At 42.3% G+C, this 21242-nt stretch overlaps 3 protein-coding genes across 4 annotated transcripts; all 3 read right to left on the bottom strand.

Annotated features, from left to right (window-relative positions):
* Positions 1 to 4068: 4068 nt before the first annotated feature.
* LOC128422650 (olfactory receptor 5AS1-like) lies at positions 4069 to 5028 on the bottom strand. The gene has a single exon (XM_053407362.1). It carries the CDS (start codon positions 5026 to 5028, stop codon positions 4069 to 4071), a length of 960 nt encoding a protein of 319 aa, XP_053263337.1.
* A 4632-nt stretch (positions 5029 to 9660) lies between these two features.
* Positions 9661 to 10605, bottom strand: LOC128418869 (olfactory receptor 5F1-like). Its single transcript, XM_053398988.1, has one exon. The coding sequence runs from the start codon at positions 10603 to 10605 to the stop codon at positions 9661 to 9663; it is 945 nt and encodes a 314-aa protein (XP_053254963.1).
* Positions 10606 to 13704: 3099 nt separating this feature from the next.
* Positions 13705 to 17490, bottom strand: LOC128418858 (olfactory receptor 5F1-like). Of its 2 annotated transcripts, XM_053398969.1 has the most exons (2): positions 17478 to 17490; positions 13705 to 14639 (listed from the first exon to the last, which is right to left on the bottom strand). In XM_053398969.1, exons 1-2 carry the CDS (start codon positions 17488 to 17490, stop codon positions 13705 to 13707), a joined length of 948 nt encoding a protein of 315 aa, XP_053254944.1. The 2 variants fall into 2 exon arrangements, with proteins under 2 accessions (XP_053254944.1, XP_053254951.1); XM_053398976.1 differs by lacking the exon at positions 17478 to 17490 and having other exon boundaries at positions 13705 to 14649.
* Between the last annotated feature and the right edge of the window lie 3752 nt (positions 17491 to 21242).

Here is a 21242-nt window from a genome sequence, read left to right as displayed (position 1 = left end):
CAAGATTTCCATTTATTATTGGCGGCATAAACATCACCACTTGCCATACAGATTTGAATCTATGGATCCACAACAACAGAATGCTACACCCTTTACAGTACTTGTGGTTGTTTAATATTTAAGGTTGCCACACGTCTGGAATTTCCTGGACATATCTGGAATACTGCATTCGGAAGCGGTGTCTGGGTAGGAATCGCAAAAATATTTGGGAAAATCCAGACGTATGGCAACCCATGTCGGCAATATTGTTTTTGGCGATTTCCCTTAAAAATAACTCAAAAAACTTCAAAAGGGTTTGCCCAACAAATTTGGCCAAAACTCAAAAAAGCTAAACAACTTTGGCAAAGGAAGAAGAAGAAGCTCAGCAACTTTTCTGACTGGATTTTCACCATATGAAATATGGTGACTCTAATTATATTGCTTCAGTTCAGTTCTGCAGGTGATCATTACTTCATTTAAAACCATTTGCTTAACCAGTGATATTTAGATGTTTAATGGCTGTGTGGGACATAGCAGCTTTCTAATGGAAAAGTTGGAGAACATTACATCTTTTGGAAGAGGTGATGAAGACATTTTCAAATAGATCCACTGTGAGTCATATGATTTGTGGATCACGGTCATAAAGTTTCTCTCAGTTATGAAAACAATGTAAGTGCTCTGGATAAGAGTTTCTATAAACAATTTATTGGGACAGTATAAAATAGTATTTTTACTGAAGCTTTATTCAGAAATTGCTCTCTTCATGCTCAGAAGCATCTTACTGAAAACACAATGCTGGAAAAGATGGACCTGTGGTTTGTACTGCCAGTGATCGCCTTCTAGACCTGGAGACACATTTCTAATCATTTTCTGAATTGCCATGAGTGCATCATGATTATATGTCACAAACAGTTAGGAATGGGCCTAATGTTTCCCAGTGGACAATTCAGTGTAAAAGGGGGTGTTTCAGGGGTTGAGAGATCCCCATATGAATATATTTAGGATAGGCTCTTATGCATCATCAAAGAGGCGGGCAAAAGAGGGCACATATTTGCATAAAATTAGCATCGGCTAAATGCACACAGATAGAAATAATTACTATAATTTAACTAGAAATATGTCTCACCAAAGCGAGAAGGAATGTGACCTGTGTGCCTGCTCAATCTGTTGTGGTTCAGGTGTTGTTGATGAGGAATTCCTCATCCTCCTTGTGGTTCTTTAAGCTGGACTCGACAGCTTTAAACAGTGGACTGTCCTCTGTAAAAGTAGGACACACAACCACCCTAAGTCATATTTGCCACCCCCAACAGGTGTTACATGGACATTATTTTTGTTCCCCTTTAAAATTGCCCTTTGCGATCCTAGTAATGGTGATGTTGCTGCCCAGCCAATCAGATTTGGTTATTTGAGGGCAAGCACAGCTAATGAAGAGCAAGTAAAGGTCTGAATTAATTTGCTTTGCTTTTGGTGACATCGTCACATAGCCAGATCAGAGTGGCATTGCCGCTGTTACTGGTGGGAGATGGGCACTTTGATGAAAAGCGCCACACTAAATCTGCAGCCATTTTCAGTAGCAGTCACCACCTGTTATAGTGTTGCCATTGGAATAGGGAGCAGCGAGCTAAGGACTGCCTCCTTAGTGAGTGGGGCCTGCCTAAATTGCTGGGACCTCTCTCTGTAATGGCCTCAGCAGAAAAGGGGCCCTGATCACAAACGGTGAGTGGGGTTTTTCCCAGGGGAGGAAACCACATACACCCCCATTATAACCCAGCCTTAAGGTAAAGGTAAAGGGACCCCTGACCATTAGGTGCAGTTGTGACCGACTCTGGGGTTGCATGCTCATCTCGCTTTATTGGCCAAGGGAGCCAGCGTACAGCTTCCGGGTCATGTGGCCAGCATGACTAAGCCGCTTCTGGCAAACCAGAGCAGCGCATGGAAACGCCGTTTACCTTCCCACCGGAGTGGTACCTATTTATCTACTTGCACTTTGATGTGCTTTCGAACTGCTAGGTTGGCAGGAGCTGGGACCAAGCAATGGGAGCTCACCCTGTTGCAGGGATTCGAACCGCCAACCTTCTGATCGGCAAGTCCTAGACTCTGTGGTTTAACCCACAGCGCCACCCACGCCCCTAACCCAGCCTGTCCTTTTCTGTGAGCACTCACAACCACCCTTCACATAATTTTTAAATCCAGCTTTAGATAATAAATTATTTGAAGGGTGGTTGTGAGTGCTCACAGAAAAGGACAAGAAGCCCAATTCATTTCATTTGTGTTTCAGTGACTGAGCCTGGTCTTCACTAATCTTCACCTGCTGTGTGTGTGTAATTCCCCCCCCCCAAAAGGATACAGTGTGCATCTCCAGACATGCAGTGAACATGTACCTGGAAGCATAGGTGCCAACTCCCTGGAGCCCTGGGTGCATGAGCACCCACAAGATTCCCCATGAAGGAGCCGGGCACCCACAAATTTCAGTGCCAGCGGCATGTACACTGCATGGCACCCACAGCCCCGTGGACCCATGGTCACGAGGCCAAGCTGGCACTCCTGCCTAGAAGCCATAGTTATTTTTTCATTCTAGCATGTGCTTATGGAAATGTACATATCTACTTGACATTGTATGAGTTTGCCATAGTAAACACCAGCAAATCTGTTCTGCAACCAAAAGCATGAATTGGCCCTTTCATGTTGTATTCCTGTGCACAAAGAGTAGGGAAGGGGGAGAAATTTTATTCAGTTCTCCTTTAAAGAGGGAATCTAACTAAACTGCACTTTCTGAAACAACTCAAGGACCAAAACACAGACATCCTTCAGAATTTACACTTCTGAAAATTTTGCAGTGCAGTTCCCCAGGCAAGTAATATCTCTCTCTCTCTCTCTCTCTCTCTCTCTCTCTCTCTCTCTCTCTCTGTGTGTGTGTGTGTATTGGTGAAAAACATCAAATGTGCATTATATTAAGGGAAATTGCTTTGCAACTATGTGCATATTCAAATAAATTCACACTAAAATGCTGATGAATTTTCATGAGGACTTTAAAAACTAATTCACATTAAAAAACAACCTTCTACATCAATTTGTAAGTGTGGAGAAATGAACTCCAGATTGGAAAAATGAGAAACTGAAACCAGCAAATTTGCCCATCATCACATGGGTGTAAGCTCAGTTGGAAACTGCGGGGCTGATCCACGAGGAAACATGCATAGGATTGTTCTCTCAGTAAAACAATGCTGTTTTTTTGCTGTTGATGTTCAGGCTTACTGGTTGAATTGGCTCATTTCTGTCACCTGGTTTTCTGCCAATTTCTATCTCATGCTTCAACTTACTCATTGGGAAGAGAGAGTGAAAGATGGCACCAAGAAGCAATGAAGAAACAATCCTTTACTCTTGAGTCAGTACTATTCTGTACTAGGGGATCCTCAGATTCCACTTCTTTCTCACATTACATAAGCCTTTAGCAAACACAAATCAAATTTCATGCCAAAAAGACAAGAAAGAAGGAGGATGAAAAGAATAATGGAGGGTGTGGGGGAAAGAGTCAAGTAATTATTTCCCTATTAAATATGCTGGAATACGGTACAGGGAAACACCAATTATCAATGAATAGGTTTTAAAATGTTTCCACATTTATGTAATGTGGTTTCACGGTTGGGGGTGCTTCCTGCTCCCTGTTCAGAACCCCTCCCCCAGCAGTGTCAGATGAACAAAGATATCACTGAGAAAATGACATTCTTCCATTCAGAATAAGAATCATGGAAAGATGCTATATATCCTAAGTCAGACAATTGGTCAATCTAGCACAATATTTTTTTACACTGACTGGCAGCTGCTCTCCAGTATTTCAGATAGGGATCTCTCCCAGCCCCACCTGGGATCTTCTGCATGCAAAGCAGATGCTCTACCAGTGAGCCACATCAAAACAACATAGTACATTAGAACCAAACCATGTAGAAGTGTGGCTTCTTCATACTCAGGTGTCTCTGACCAGGTTTATATATTCTTCTGGACCACTCCTTTACAATCTATCTATACACAAAGTAGATAACAAATGGACTAAGAAGAGAGCTTGTGTCCCCTTTTCTCTGCATTTCATCACTAACAGCAGCACGCATTTCTCTCCAATGTTCTCTTCAAGGCGTCCTTCACCTCTTTGTTCCTCAGGCAGTAGATCAAGGGGTTCACCATGGGAAACACAACTGTGTAAAACACTGAGATTATTTTGTCTGTGTCCATGGCATAGCTGGAACTAGGACGTAGATACATAAATAAGAGGGTGCCATAGAAAAGGGCAACAGCTGTCAAATGGGAGGTGCATGTGGAAAAGGCTTTGTGGCGGCCATCGGTTGAGGGGATCCTCAAGATGGTGCAAAGGATGCAGGCATAAGAGATGATGATGAGCACAAATGTGCTCATTTGGATGAATCCACACAGGGCAAAGAGTAGGATTTCATTGAAGTGGGTGTTGGAGCAGGAGAGGGCCAACAGAGGAGGGATGTCACAGAAGAAATGGTTGATGACGTTGGAACCGCAGAAGGAGAGACGGAAGGTAAGACAAGTGTGCACCAGTGAGGTCATGCTGCCTGTGAGATAGGAGCCAACTACCAGACATATGCACACTTTGCGTGACATGAAAAGTGGATAGAGTAGTGGGTTACAAATGGCCATGTAGCGGTCGTACGCCATGGCAGCCAGCAGGAGGCATTCTGCATCGGCAAAGGCAGCAAACAGATACATTTGCACAATGCATCCTGCAAATGATATGCTCTTCCTCTCTGCTATGAAGTTGGCCAGCATCTTGGGAGTAATGGTGGAGGAATAACTGAGGTCCAGGAAGGCCAGGTTGTTTAGGAAAAAGTACATTGGACTGTGCAGAGAGGGACTGATCCAGATTAATGTGATGATGCCGAAGTTCCCCACCAAGGTGGCCAGATAGATGGCCAGGAAGAGCACAAAGAGAATGGTCTTGATCTCCTGACGATCTGTGAAACCAAGGAGAATGAACTCCGTCACTGCCGTGAAATTCCCCTTGGCCATTTCCTCCCGTTTTTGTTTCATTGCATCTGGCTCTATGGTAGGTGAATCAAGAAGAAGAATGAGCTGTGGGGACAATGAAATGGTTTTAGATGGTAGTTTCCTCTGCCTCTCCCTTGAAACTAGAAGAAGGAGAGTAAATATTCTCAAAAGCCGCCTTGTATATTTTATAAGGAGGTGTGCGATATATGGCAAAATTAAATAAGCAAACAACAATAAATAAATAAATATTACCCTTGTGAGAACATTTTGGGCGTAGTTGCAGTTGCTTGAAGGAGCAGTGTGGGAGGGCTCTTTGCAGAGAACTTTGCAGAGAACAGTCTTCTTTTTGAAAGATGTCCTCTATTTGAGGGGCTACCTGGTTCTCAGCCAGGCTATCACATGACGGCTCCTGAGGCTGCCTCACCAGTAGTGGCTGGTGAGGAGGGGCAGTGCCCATGCTCCTGGCCTCCTGTCAGCAGAGCTGCTGCTTACTGGGAGTCTGAGGCAATGAGGGGGTTAATGCTGTGCAAGTGCACTGGTGGAGCCACTATTAGTTTAGTAACTTGGGCCACAGCTTAATTGGGCATTTCACGAAGGAGATATACAGAACTCTGATTGTGGTGTAAACTATTGCTAGAGAGTGTAAAAGTACCTTAAATGGTTAATTTGTAAATGCTATGGCTCAAGTGTGATTAGAAACCTCACTTGCTGACCTGAATTTGCCTTCTCTCTTTGATGATAAAGGACACTTTGCACGTGCTCAGAGCTACTGTATCTTCCTTATTGCCATGTATTTCTCAGAGTTGAGCCTTGGCATTAAAATATTTTACAGGGCTTCAACCTCATGAACCCTAACTGAAATTAAGACAAAAATACCACTGCATAATAGTCAACATGCTTAGAAATAAGTTGTCTCTGTGTGTGTTTATTGACTGCTCAGAACAACTTGCTGCCAATAGACGTCTGTTTATAGAACTTCATTCTGTATAACCAGTTGCTTGTTTTTTTAAAAAATACCCAAAGTAGTATATGCAAAAGCAGTAAAATGCAAAAGCAGTACAAACAAAACACCTAAGTGCCCTCATAACATTATTGGAAAGAACAGGTCACTTATAATATTGTATAGTTTCTTTTCATCCTATGCAGATTATAAGAAAACAAGTTTTCTTACTTTTGGAAGTTGTGCTTTCCTGACATTTTTAAAGGAAAGCAATAATTTGATGAATTAATGCAATTTGAGCTCAGAAAACCATGTAGAAGAAAATACAGTAAGGTGCCTTTGTGAAGCCTTTATGCAGAATAGTCACAAGCCGGAATCTTTGAAGTGTCTGCATCAAGGAAGACAGCAATTTACCACTGTGTTGGAGCTGCTAAGATAGCAAAAATTACCATATTCAGGTCAAATTCTTCTTAAATGGTTCTCATTTGTGGCAACTTACCTGTGAAGCACGTAATGGATTATGCATTGTCTCATTGCAGGAACTGTTGCTTTTGAAGATTTGCGTTCATCATCATGCTGTTGAGACCAAGTCCCTGGAGAACTTGACGGAAGCTGGGGAAGGCTTCAGGAGGAAAGGGACTGTTGCATATCCAAACCAAAGAGTTACAGGTATATCACGATACTGCAGGGGTAAAACATGAATCAATGAAGGGTGGTGTCCTAAGATTTTAGGATGGAAACACCAGTGCTCATATTAACCAGTGCTCAGAAAGCTTTTGAAATGCTTTCCCTTGTTTCCACTACAGGAAAACAGCCCCAAATGGCTCAGGGGCCAAATACCTGAAAGACCGTCTCCTTCCCTAAAGACCCTCTCAGGTGCTGAGATCAGCAGAGGAAGCCCTCTTGGTAGTTCCTCTGGTCTCAGAGTCTCAGGTGGTGGTGGCATTCTCTGTGGCAGCTTCTTAATTTGTGGAACTCCCTCCTCACAGAGGTGTGTCTGGCACCTTCATTATACAACTTCTGGAGAGTGCAGAAGACGTACTTCTTTACCCTGGTCTTTGAAACTTGAGGTGTATGTTTTCAGGACCCACCTTATTTTTATGATTGTCATTTTTTTAAAAAAATGATGTTGTGCTTTAATGTGATAACCCACCCTGGAAGCTTAGGGTGAAAGGTAGGCAATTGATAAATAAATGAATGAATAAATAAATAAATAAACATGGACTTCGGATATGTGAATGTGGCACAGGCATCTTGGCCCCACCGTCCAGCATTCACCAAGTGAAGTTTGCTTCTGGCCTAGATTGGAGTGGTGGCAGATGTTCCTCACTGCAAGGGTGATGGAACTCATTGGGTAGCTCACCCCCAGAGACTGATGGAACCTGTTGGATTCCTGAATGCTCTGCCAGGCTTTCCAGTGGAGAAAGCTGTTGATCATGGTCTCACTGTGGAATGGGAAGATGAGACAGGTGGTTGATAGAGTCACTGCTAAATGTCCACTCCAGCATTGTGGAACCCAAGTGACTCCGGGGTATTCTGGTGAGCTACAGGCTATGAAACAAGCCAGATGAAGACTAGAGCACAAATGGTGCAATTCTTATTTTGAAGTCAAGCCAACACTGGTTAGTACACAGAATCATGTCTCCCATGTGGCAGGTGTCCTGAGCACACCCAGCCCAAAGGTGACAAACGGATGGTAGTTTAATTCTTTATTGACAAAGCACACACAGTAGGTGCACTAAACACACCCGCTTCTGGTGCCTAAGTAGCTTGCATCCTCTCCTCAGACCCGTGCTCCAAGCTGGACTGTTGGAGCAACAGCATGGCCATGCCTCTGCCCAAACTTATTTACAGTGGTACCTCAGGTTACATACGCTTCAGGTTACAGACTCTGCTAACCCAGAAATTGTACCTCGGGTTAAGAACTTTGCTTCAGGATGAGAACAGAAATTGTGTTCTGGCGGCGCAGTGGCAGCAGGAGGCCGCATTAGCTAAAGTGGTGCTTCAGGTTAAGAACAGTTTCAGGTTAAGAACGGACCTCCGGAATGAATTAAGTACTTAACCCGAGGTACCACTGTACCATCATCTGATGGCGTACACAAAAGCAACCTGCGACTTCTCCTACACAGAAGTTGCCACTGTGCCTGCTTCTTCAAGCCCTTTGTGGTCCTGGAAGACAGCAAGGAAGGGACGGAAGGCAACCAACCCCCTTCCTTTGGCAAGTGGTCAAGAGAGGAACTGCAGGCATTTTGAATGTCATGCATTATCTAGATCATTCTAATCTGAGTCCACACCTGGCCATGAGATGGAGCCAGTCTTGGTTGCTCTGATGGATGACCATTACCAAGAGTGGGACATGGGAAGTTCAAGCTCTCTCCTGCATCTCTGTCTCTCTGTGACCTTGGATTCCTCCATCTTGGGCTGGCTCTGTGGGATGGGAATTGAAGGCACTGTGTCCTGGTAGTTCTTGTTCTACCTACTATACATGGTCATGTCCAGTAGCATTGGGGAAGTGCTTTTCAGCACCCTGGCAATTATGTTTTGGAGTGCTGCTGGAGCACTGTTGTATACCCAGTGTGTGCATGTGGGGGGGATGGATCTAGCCTTGAAGACATAGCAAATATTTCTAGAAGATTACAGATTCACTTAAATGGAAGTTAAGTACTTAAGTACCCCATGTCACCAGACTAGAATACTTGAAAATATCTAAAAGGTAATCCATATCGGTGGGTAACTTACAGAGAATTGCTGTACTTTACAGGGGGTTACAATACCATCAGTTACATGAAATGTTTAAATTAGATAGAAAAAAATGTTTTTCACACCAAAGCTCACAATTTGAAAAAGAACTTCTACAAAACAAAGAGAAACTTTTGTACAAAATATATAATTTGTTATTAGACTGCGAAACAATAGACGGGCGTGTTAAAGCACACTGGGCGATAGATATAGGACAAAACATAGATTTTAACCTCTGGGGGAAACTGTGAAAAAGTGATTTGAAGTTTACAGCATGTTATTATTTGAAGGAGAACTCTTTGAAAATGATTTACAGACAGTATCTAACTCTGATTAGGCTTGTGAAAATGTGTAAGGCTGAATCAGATAAGTGCTGAAGATGCAAAGATGTGGAGGGAACATTCTTTCATATGAGGTGGATTTGTAAAAGGGTAAAAGAGTATTGGGAAATGATCCATAATAAACAGAGTCTTTTCTGTTGGGGGTAACTCAGACTGAAATTCCCAAGTGTCAAAAAAGGTTATTTATGTATACTACTACTGCGGCCTGTGTTTTGTTAGCCCCAAAATGGAAAACGAGCGAGGTCTCAACCAAAGAATGGCAACTTAAACTGACAGAATATAAGCAGCTTGGATACTTAACATATAGAATAAGAGAACAAGAAGAACACGTGTTTAGAGAATATTGGAAAACATTTATTGAATATATGGGAAATAATTGTGTACAGCTGAAAACGTTGGCAGCATTAAGGTAAATTCAACAGTATAAATAGTTGTGATGGATGCAATAATGGAATACTGAATGGTATAGTTTTTATAAAATATGCAGGGATTTATGATATGTAATGAACCATGGAAAGGGAAGAAGGAAAGTCATTGATATTTTCAGGATGTAAAAATGAGTATTTTAATTGTAAACCAGAAAATTTAATAAAAATTATATACAAAAAAATAAAAGCTCATCCATATGACTTGAAAACCTTTTAAAGTAGCAAGCTATAGTAAGTGAGAAGATGTGCTTTTACCTGTTACTCTCTTCATTGCCTCCTTTACCTCCTTGTTCCTAAAACTGTAGATTAAGGGGTTGAGCATTGGGATGACAAAGGCATAAAATAGAGAGGCCATTTTATTCTGATCCTCTGAATAGTTGGAACTGGGCTGTAAATATATAAATAGGCCAGTTCCATAGAATATGATCACAGCAATCAGATGGGAGAAGCAGGTGGAAAAGGCTTTCTTGCGGCCCATGGCTGACTTTATCCGGAGCACCGTGGAAAGGATGTACAGGTAGGAGCTCAGTATTATCAAGAGAGAGCCCAATATATTGATTCCAGCACAAATGAAAACTAGTGTTTCAGCTATGGATGTATCAGAACATGAGAGCTTGAGTAGTGGGGGGATCTCACAGAAGAAATGGTTGATTTCATTAGACTGGCAAAAACACAAAGTACCTACCAAAGTGGTATGAATGATTGAGTTCAAGAAGCCGGCTGTGAATGCTCCACCAGCCATCTTGACGCATCGGGTGTGTGACATGATTGATGTGTACAGCAAAGGGTTGCAGATGGCCACATAGCGGTCATAAGCCATCAGCCCAAAAAGAATGCATTCTGTACTTACCAGAGCAACAAAGATATACAGTTGGATGAAGCATCCCAGGAAAGAAATGGTTCTCCTCTCTGATAGTAAGGTTCTTAAGGCTTTGGGGGTGATGTTGGAAGAATAGCAAAAATCTAAGAAAGCCAGATTACTGAGGAAAAAGTACATGGGGGTGTGAAGCTGAGAGTCCATTCTGATCAGCAAAATCATCCCTAGGTTGCCCACCACAGTGATAACATAGATCAGCAGCAACAATGTGAAGATGGGAATCCTCAGTTCTGGTACATCTGCAAGTCCCACAAAGATAAATTCAGACACAACACTTGTATTTTCTGTGGACATTTTTGTAGCTAATTTATTCCTGCTATTTTTATTTTGAATGAAGATGGATCTTTATATGATTTCAGTTGGGGGAGAGGATGGATTCAGCTGGGAAGAGAGAATGATATACCTTCAGTAGTCATAACCAAAAAAGTCTGGTTGTACTAAGTAATGCATTTCTTGGGTTGTCAATGTGTACAGACAGCTTGTGTGCCTTAGGTTGTAGAGCATAATTTTTCTTTTTCTTCTCAATCTGCAAATAAAAAATAAAGTAAGCCTTTTCTGTCTGGATTTCCACTGTTTGAAAAATGGCAACCCTATGTCAGAGATCTCCACTGTACATGGGCACAGATGCAGAAATTCCCAACTTCCTTGTTTATTCACTGATTAGAAATGGAGTTTCTTGTTGAACTGAATGCAATTGTATTTTCTCAGGGTCGTTTTTTTTGTTTTCTTTTTAAGAAAACCCTCAGTAAATTATATGTAATTAGTTACACATTTTTTACGTAAGTGCTGTGCTACTACACTAATAGATGATTCATTTCCCTAACTCTCTGAATTATATGGCCCTGAAGAAAGTAGTTATCCACCGATGAATGATGGGCAATACCTCCATCATTCATGGATGAACAACAGTTACTATGGGGGATGATGGTGTTGTGATTGGCCTTTACCTGCATCCCTAATGTTAAATAGAGAGATAGAGGGCAGGTCTGGATAAGATAATGAGTCTGTGCATGACACAAGTATGTGTCGATTGCTGAAGGACGGCAGTTATCAGCACCGTGGATATTTGGGGTCCTGTCTGGATAATGCCCTAAGACCCTTCCATTTATTGGGCTCCTGTACCCAGTGAGGGTTGGAATCTAATATAGATTGCTGAACTAGTCAGAGAAGTTTCCCTGTAATAGAATGGCTTTAGCTGACCCCTTAAGTGTCCTCCTCGGCATCCAAAATGAATGAGCTAGGCTACCACTAGGTGATGGTGCCTTCCAGAGTAATATGTGGGCCTTTCATCCACTTGCACACACCTAGCTACTAGAGAGGAAAACAATAGTCTGGTGGGTGGGTGTGAACTGAGCTGGAAGCAGGCTGGAAGCTGGAGAAACAGGGACATGATGAAACTGTGCTTTATCCAAAGCTGGGACTGATAGAGAAACAAGATCTGGTGGGGTGTTAATGCTTTGAGCCCCTCCATCTTATGCTCAGGTTATATACTGTATGTGTCTAAATGAAACTAGATATCTTAAATGCACCACAGTCTTTGCTGAGCTTCATTCCAAGGAAAATGAAACCTGAAAAAGTGCTGGAACCTCTAAAATCTCCCACCACTTGGAGATTAGGGCTGCCTGGAACAGTAGTAACATTTCTTGGGAGGATGATTCCATCTGATACCTGCACTGAACTCCTCCCATTTCACATATATACACTGCTCACTCTCCTTTCCCTTCCCCCACATCTCACATTCTAACTACCCAAATGCCCCATTCGCACATAAAGCAGTACTCACCCATCCCTAAAAATTCACAACCCATTCTCTCATGCACACACCCTTTCATATATATGCGTGTGTGTGCTACACACAGAGAAAGTATAGACACACACATTCACACGCATTCACCATTCATATCCCCAGTCAGAAGCACTGTAAAAGGGCAATAATGATAGAACACATGTAACTTGATGGGATCAGAAACTACCTACCTGTATGACTATGAAGAAAGTCACTTGACAGTGGAAGTGCCCCACCACCAACCTTCAGAAGTGTTTTCTTTCTGTGACTCAGTGATTCAGCTACAATGTACCTTTAAGTCCTCAATAAAGTAATCGTCCTGGTAAGCAAAGTGTGTGTAACTGATTTCATTCAGTGTCAGGTCTACCCTATCTGCTGAGGTTAACAAAAGAACTATATCTTTCTGCCACTGTGCCTTAAATTCCTTTTGCAAGTATACATATGGGAACAAACATTTTTATACTAATTAGAGCATACATTTTTTATCAGGGAACTTAATCTCCAAGGGATAAGAAAGATCCAGAGACTCAGAAGTTTTTATTTCCATATTATTGGACCAGTTAAAAGGTAGACCATTAACAGATACAACTTTTTTCACTGTGCTTGCAAGCAACACAGACCACATGTCCAAGGCAATGATTAACTCAGTTCAGCTGCTTCTCCACATTGTATAAGCTCTTTCCATATCCCTCTAGCCCTGCAGATAAATGCTTGTACTACCACGTGAGGTATGAAACCAACCACCCTAGTTCTTTAGATTCTTTCACAAATGCATACTCTTATCTTTCGGAATATTAGGGCACTTCTGTACAGCCAGCTAATAAAAGTCTGTGTACTTCCTCCAAGATCATTAAAATGGCCAACCAAGATTGCTTCTGTCCTACCTTGATTACATTTCAATTGATTTTCTTCCAAAACTATGAAAAGTTTAGAATTTGCAGTGCCTCACCAGGATTGAACTGTGGAAGCAATAAGTAAGAGCTGGTCTGCCTGGACCAAACTACAGGTGACTTCTTCAGGTAGATGTCAAAAGCATAGGAGACAAGATACAATCATTCAGTGCCTACCTGTCAAAGGCCCAATTTAGGGAAACAGTACCCAGCACCACCTTGTATTTCAGGAAGTAGAATAACCACACAGAACAATGTTTTTTTCTTCTTCCCCAAAACCTTCTTACCCTTATGGTCCAGAAGGATTCTACGCTGGGTGTGGATGAAGGAAATCATCAGAGTCCAAAAAAGTCTGGAGGACCCCAGATTTACCACTCATTTTAGGCAATTTGGGAACACATGCATTCAGCTCCACCATCATTTTTGCATTGCTCTCTTTTTTGGAAATTTTGAGGGCCTCTTTTTGGAGAGTGTTTTCTAATAGCTCAATGCTCATTGTATCAGGGTGAATACTTGACCATCAACTCCAAATACAAAGGGAATCCATATGTTCTCTAAAATGTTCAAAAACATGGCAAAGAACATAGACAGTTCTGTTGCATTACAGATATGTTTTAATGAAGAACATGCTTAAGTACTTTACATAAAAAGGCTAGAGGACTTGAATAAAATCTAACATGCAATCTAATTAATTCGACAGTCTGTTGATATAGTATTTTATAGTAAATGTGAAAATGCATTCTTATCCATCACTCTCTTCATTGCCTCCTTCACCTCCTTGTTCCTCAGACTGTAAATTAAGGGGTTAAGCATTGGGATGACAAAGGAATAGAACATTGACACAACTTTATTCTGATCCTCTGAATAGTTGGAACTAGGTTGCAAGTAAATATATATAGTAGTTCCATAGAATATGATCACAGCAATAAGGTGGGAAATGCAGGTGGAAAAGGCTTTCTTGCGGCCCTTGGCTGACTTCATTTGGAGCACCGTGAAAAGGATGTACAGGTAAGAACTCAGGATTATCAAGAGAGAGCCTAACATATTGATTCCAGCACACATGAAAACTAGTGTTTCAGCTATGGATGTATCAGAACATGAGAGCTTGAGTAGTGGGGGGATCTCACAGAAGAAATGGTTGATTTCATTAGACTGGCAAAAACACAAAGTACCTACCAAAGTGGTATGAATGATTGAGTTCAAGAAGCCAGCTGTGAATGCTCCGCCAGCCATCTTGATGCATCGGGTGTGTGACATGATTGATGTGTACAACAAAGGGTTGCAGATGGCCACATAGCGGTCATAAGCCATTAGCCCAAAAAGCATGAACTCTGTACTTGCCAGAGCAACAAAGAAATACAGTTGCATGAAGCATCCCAGGAAAGAAATGGTTCTCCTCTCTGATAGGAAATTGCTTAAGGCTTTGGGGGTGATGTTGGAAGAATAGCAAAAATCTAAGAAAGCCAGATTACTGAGGAAAAAGTACATGGGGGTATGAAGCTGAGAGTCCATTCTGATCAGCAAAATCATCCCTAGGTTGCCCACCACAGTAATAACATAGATCAGCAGCAACAATGTGAAGATGGGAATCTTCAGTTCTGGTACATCTACAAGTCCCACAAAGATAAATTCAGACACAACACTTGTATTTTCTGTAGACATTTTTGTAGCTGATTTATTCCTGCTATTTTTTATTTCAAATGAACATGGATCTTCATATGATTTCAGTTGGAGGAGAGGATGGATTCAGCTGGGAAGAGCAAATGATAGACCTTCAGTAGTCATAACCAAAAAAGTCTGGCTGTACTAAGTAAAGGGCATTTCTTGGGTGGTCGATATGTACCAACTGCTTGTGTGCCTTACGTTGTAGAGCATGATTTTGCTTTTTCTTCTCAATCTGCAGATATAAAATAAAATAAGCCTTACCTTAACGTCTAGGGATATTACAAACAATATTTCTATAATTTAACAAATATCATTTTGCAATGTTCCATTCCTTAAACCAGGTTTTTTTCCTTCAGTTTTCTGGAAAATCATCCATTATCTTTAAGATTTACAGTAATATTTTGCTGTATGAATTTGCATCTGCTTGCTTTTCATTTTCAGGTTTGAGAATTTAAGATGCAATTCATTCATATATATAATTATTTGAAGCTGTTATCCTAGGCTTACTTACCTGGGACTAAGCCACCTTGCATTCAGCTGGAAGTACTTCAGGGTAGAATTGAATGGGATTTTGTTCTTAATAACTTAATAACTAAATAAGACATACAGAGCTATATATTTTAGTGCTTTAGCCTATAGTTGTCACCTTGTTCTAGGAAGGACTATGCAGGCATACCAGGGGGCTGCTACATGCACATCTTCTGCTCGAAGGAGAACTATTATGTTTGTGTCTGGTTTAAAGACAGCCCTGCCATTAGACAGAGTAAGGCAGCCATGAAAAGTAAAGTGGGAAACAGCCGCTAAGCATCAGGGAGCTCTGCATACCCAGTGAGGGTTAGAATCTAACCAAGGAGATAGCTTATCTAGACGGAGAAGTTTCCTTGTACTAGAATGGCTTTAGCTGACCCCTTAAGTGTCCTCTTCGGCATCCAAAACGAATGAGCTAGGCTACCACTAGGTGACAGTGCCTTCCAGACTAATAGGGGGGCCTTTCATTCACTTGTGCTCACCTAGCTGCTAGAGAGGAAAGCAATAGTCTGGTGGGTGGGTGTGAACTGAGCTGGAAGCAGGCTGGAAGATGGAGAAACAGAGACATGCTGGAACTGTGCTTTATCCAAAGCTGGGACTGATAGAGAAACAAGATCTGTTGGGGTGTTAATGCTGTGAGCCCCTCCATCTTATGCTCAGGTTATATACTGTATGTTTCTAAATGAAACTAGATATCCTGTGGGAGCCAGAAAGCCCTGGCAAAGGTTTGTAGTGCCACCTGGTGTCTTGCTGACCCAGTGACCAGCATGTCTGTGCCTTACCATGTATTGGGATTGTATTGACCTTAAATGGAGTTGTGTTTCCTCTGGGCAGTGATGACCCTATATGGTGTGGGTGGGTTTAAGCCTTGGCCGGATGAGGTAACATGAGACACTGGCAAGCAGCCATGCGGCTGGAGAGAACAAAGGGTAATAAAAACGGACTGGAGAGGAGAAGATGTCTGAAAGAGCTGCTCCTCAGTCCAAGGAAAAATACTAGCTCTCTGCGTCTTTATTTTATACTAATTTACGCCACTTGGAACAGCGGGACTGCTACAAGTGGTGCCCCGTGTGAGGCTGAATAAAAGATTACGACTGAGGTTTTTAAAAGAGAGCTAAGAAGCAAGATTAAAGCAAACAGTCTGAGGCCAGACTAGATTTTTGATCCAAGCAGTGGATATTCATCGACTTACCTCGCCTGGCAAAGGTTTCAAGCGCTATTCATCTACGGATCCAAGGTGAGTCGATCCCTTAAATATTGATTTTAGAAAAATGGGCAGCTCTTTGACTACTCCCCAACAGAAATTTTTAAAAGACTTAAAATTTCTCCTCTCCTGCAACAAATTGGAAGTTCCTGAGGGAGATTTGATACAGCTCATTCTGGCAATTGATGAACATTGCCCCTGGTTTCCTCAAGAAGGAACTTTGGAATTAAAACATTGGGATAATATTGGAACACATTTTCATGGACATCCCAGCATTGGTGTTCGGAATTTAAATGCATGGTGCAAAGTTCGATATGCTATGGATTCTTTATCACCAAAAAATATCTCCATAGCTGCATTGCCAACACAAGCTTCAGCTTCTTTAATTCAGCCTGCTGTCCTGCCATGTGTTCCAGCCCTTGCTTTGCCTGCAGCCCCAGATCCCAAACCTCCAGACTGCAGTTCCTCACCAGAGGACCCAAATCTGCAAAAATACTGTGGTCTGGCTGGAAATGATCCTGCTCTTCCAGCAGCAGAAGTAGCTACCCCATTGCAACGTGCAGTACTTGCCTGTAACTTAACTCAGGATACTATGGCATTCCCTGTTATTGTGCCACCTGCTGGTGCTCCAGCAGGAACTCAAGCCCAGCTTTTTGGTTCCAGATGACTTCAAGCTTTTGGCACGTACAGTTTTACCCCCATCAGCTCACGAATGGGAAATTGCCTGTGGTGCTTATGCTCCTGCTTTACTGAACCAAGCCAGAGGGAATAATCCTAACCTTACCCTCGCAGATGTGATGGATGCTATGATGGGGCGTGGGACCTTTGCTCAGGCTTCAGTACAAGCCACACTGCTGCAGATCTTATTGAGGGATACTGCTCTTGCTGCTCAACAAGCAATGAGAAAAATCAGGCTGATTACAGCAGTGAGTAGCCAAATTGAAAATCCTGAAGCCAAACAAATAATTATCAAACAATTGGCCTTTGAAAATGCCACTGAGGATTGTAAGGTTGCGTTGCGCCCGATAATACACCTTCCTGCCATTGATACAGCTACGATGCTACGCATTGGTCAGTCTGTTGGTACAGCCACCCACAAGGCTCATTTGCTGGCAGCAGCACTAAATAAAAACCAACCTGTAGCTATCAATACAGCATTTCCAGCGTGGCAAACCAAGATCACTGATACCTCAGTGTGGGTAGAACAGTGGCCTCCACCAAAAGAAAAAACCGCAGCAATGGCACCATCTCGTTTCTGAACAGCTTATTTCTGAACAATTGACTTTTGACATTGAATCATTTTCATCCCACTGGATCCAGCAGACAGGAACAGTTTGCTTTTACATTGCCAGTATATAACAAATTGCAATCCACCCAGCGATATCAGTGGGTTGTTCTGCCACAACAGCATGCGGAACTCCCCTACACTTTGCCAAAAATTTGTGGATGAAGCATCGAAACCTTTCCGCATGCGCCACCTAGAGGTGCTGAACACAAGCTGCACCTGGCAGTATTTGCTACACCATTGTTGCCAACAGAAAATTTATATGCTCAGACGGACAAGAAGAAGACTATCTGCATTATAGAATGGTTACATTTACCTCATACCCCTTCAAAGAACATTTATTCCGCAAATGAATCCACATCAGACATTGTTATCAAGGACGTTCACGTGCTATAGCTTTGAGCAGTTTTGATGTTGCATCAATTTATATGCCATTTTCACAGACTGAACAGCAGCATTCATTGATCACAAATGCTGCCATGCAAATTGTTTTGGCTGATTTTATAGGTCATCATTTTTAATCCTCCAAAGGATGACCGTTTGACATTTCTGACACAGTTTTGACTAACCCTTGTCTCTCACACCTCTCCCCTCTACACTAACCCTTTTCACAGATGGAACGAAAAATAGGGGGGGGGTGACAGGGGAAGAGGGAGGAAAATGGAAAAAGTTATTTACCTCTCCACAGACTTCTGCCCAGCGAGCAGAGCTAGCGGCTGTGATTCTTGCCTTTCAATCCTTTCCTACTCATTCTTTCAATCTTATTGTGGATACTCAGTATGTATATCGCCTTTTTGCTATTTTACCAATATCTTATATAACTCCTTCCTAGAATTCTGACTTGTTTTCCTTGTTTCTTGCCCTGCAAGCCTTACTTCAGCACAGAGAGTTTCCTTATTATGTTGCACATCTTCGCTCCCACACATCACACCCAGGGTATTTAGCAGAGGGAAATTCAAGAGCAGATTCAGCTCTGAAGAACATTTCTGCCTTCTCTCTTTTCTGATCCTATACTAGGTCATAACAACTTTCATCTCCCTGCGAAAGCATTGGCTAAGCAGTTTTCTATTCCTTTGGCCCAAGCTAGGGATATAGTTTCCCAATGTGCTTCCTGTTCTAAATCTCAGCTGGCCATTCCTTTTGATGCTGTCAATCCTAGGGGCACGTCTGCATTGGCGTGTTGGCAGATGGATGTCACACACACCTGTGTTGGCTCCATTCTCCAAGGTTCACCTCACGGTGGACACCCACTCTGGATTCATATGGGCTACGCCCATGAGGGGGGAAACAGCTCGGCATGTTATTCAGCACACTATCCGCTGTTTCTAAGTCATGGGTAAACCTACGCGTATCAAAACTGATAATGGTCCAGCATATATTTCTAAAACATTTTCGGAATTTTGTATGTTGTGGAATGTGAAATTAACTCATGATATACACTTTAACTCCATAGGGCAAGCGATAGTGGAAAGGGCGCACCTGACGTTCAAAACACTATTGCTAAAACTGCTTGGCGGCCGAAACATACCAACAGCACCCATTCCTTCAGCTGTTCACCAAGTTCTTTTTGTACTTAACCATTTCTTATATCCAAATACTAGGACCCATACTCCCGCAGAATTGCATTTTAGGAAGGAGGAGGCACTCCCCCACCCCTTGGTGGTGTACCGACGCTTGCCTGATCCCGCATGGCATGGACCTGTCCCGCTGATCACGTGGGGACGAGGGTACGCGGCAGTGGACGTCGAGGACAAGCCTTTATGGGTTCCAGCTCGATGCGTGCGGCATGGCAAGTCCCTTCAACTGCGGAAGTGCTTCCTAACCATTTTCCTTGCCATCTTTTGCTGCACCATTATACAAGGAAGAGAAGCAGACGACACGGTCCAGTTGAAACCACCATATTTCACCTTATCGGCTGGCAAGCAGCAGTTGCCTGAATCCTACACTGGCTGGCAGTATTCACGGCTCAGCCACTCTCAAACTAGAAGGACAGTGTTGTTGAATAAGACTTTTAAGGGTGAAAATTATCATAAGATATGGAGGAATAATATTTTTGTACAAGTTATGATTAAGTTTACTAGTTTATTGCATGCTTCTAAATGTTGGGTATGTATGCCTGCCCCCATTTGTTTTCAAATTAAAGAGGGGAAAGAATCATGGGGCATATATCCAAACTGTCAATATACATTGAAATTCATGTTTAATAGCTTTTGTTCTCTTACAGGAACATACAGTGACCAATCTCAGTGCTATAGAAGCGATACCAGTGCATGGTTAAAAACTAGGAAAAGAAGCCTACCATGCAACTTGGAATCAGAATTCTTATATTCTTAGCTTCCGGATGGAAGTTGGCTTCGACATTTATTGATTATAGTGATTATTATAGTAGTTATTTGCATTATTTTGTGTTGCTATATACAATGTATTCCTTCTTTAATTTCTGTATGTACTGCATGGTTCTCCAGTCCACGGCCCGCTTCCGGTGTCAAAAGAGTCGCTTATCGCGCTCGACAATAACCGTATTGGTACTGATATATATGATTATGCTTAAAATATAAAGAAAGAGGGCATGTGGGAGCCAGAAAGCCCTGGCAAAGGTTTGTAGTGCCACCTGGTGTCTTGCTGACCCAGTGACCAACATGTCTGTGCCTTACCATGTATTGGGATTGTATTGACCTTAAATGGAGTTGTGTTTCCTCTGGGCAGTGATGACCCTATATGGTGTGGGTGGGTTTAAGCCTTGGCCGGATGAGGTAACATGAGACACTGGCAAGCAGCCATGCGGCTGGAGAGAACAAAGGGTAATAAAAACGGACTGGAGAGGAGAAGATGTCTGAAAGAGCTGCTCCTCAGTCCAAGGAAAAATACTAGCTCTCTGCGTCTTTATTTTATACTAATTTACGCCACTTGGAACAGCGGGACTGCTACAATATCCTACATGCACCACAGAAATAAACCCTGGTTTGATTACACCTGTTTTGAGGCCAAGAGAGCCCTGCAACATGCTTACAAAACTGTCCTGACAGCCAAAAATTCTGTCAGACAGCAAGCCTATCTTGCCGTCTGTGCCCTAAAAAAAGAGTATAAAGACCTAATAATCCACCAAAAGGACGCCTATACCAGAAAATGTTTCTGGAATTAATTAATGCTGCAAAAGCAAAAGATCAGACACTATTCTGGAAATTGATAGCTTCTGGCACCCATAAGGCTATTTCCCCCTTAACCTCACAAATTCCCCCTAACTTTTGGGGCTCATTCTTCCAATCTTTGTATGAGGACACTGAACCTCCATCATGGAATTATAATATATAACAACTGGCTAAATGGCTGCCAGTTTCAGTAACTGAAGTGAAAACGACCAAAGCCCCAGCCCCAAACGGCATTACGCCAGAAACGATAAAAGCACAGGCGGATTGGTGGGCACCTTTCTTAGACATCCTCTTTACTTACATAGATGACACTGGTTGCATCCCAAGGGAATGGGGAACAGCCATAATTGTCCCATTCTATAAAAAGGGTAATAGAGGGGACCCAGCAAATTACATTCCGATCAGCTTATTAAGTGTGATTAGT

This window comes from Podarcis raffonei, chromosome 1, assembly GCF_027172205.1.
Source record: "Podarcis raffonei isolate rPodRaf1 chromosome 1, rPodRaf1.pri, whole genome shotgun sequence".
In the NCBI taxonomy this organism is placed as follows: Eukaryota; Metazoa; Chordata; class Lepidosauria; order Squamata; family Lacertidae; genus Podarcis; species Podarcis raffonei.
The sequence above is the reverse complement of the archived record's forward strand: the minus strand, read 5'-3'. Positions and strand labels throughout refer to the sequence as shown.

Coding starts and splice junctions, on each gene's coding strand:
- LOC128422650 (XM_053407362.1), bottom strand. CDS start 5,028: ATGAAACAAAAACGGGAGGAAATGGCCAAGGGGAATTTCACGGCAGTG.
- LOC128418869 (XM_053398988.1), bottom strand. CDS start 10,605: ATGTCCACAGAAAATACAAGTGTTGTGTCTGAATTTATCTTTGTGGGA.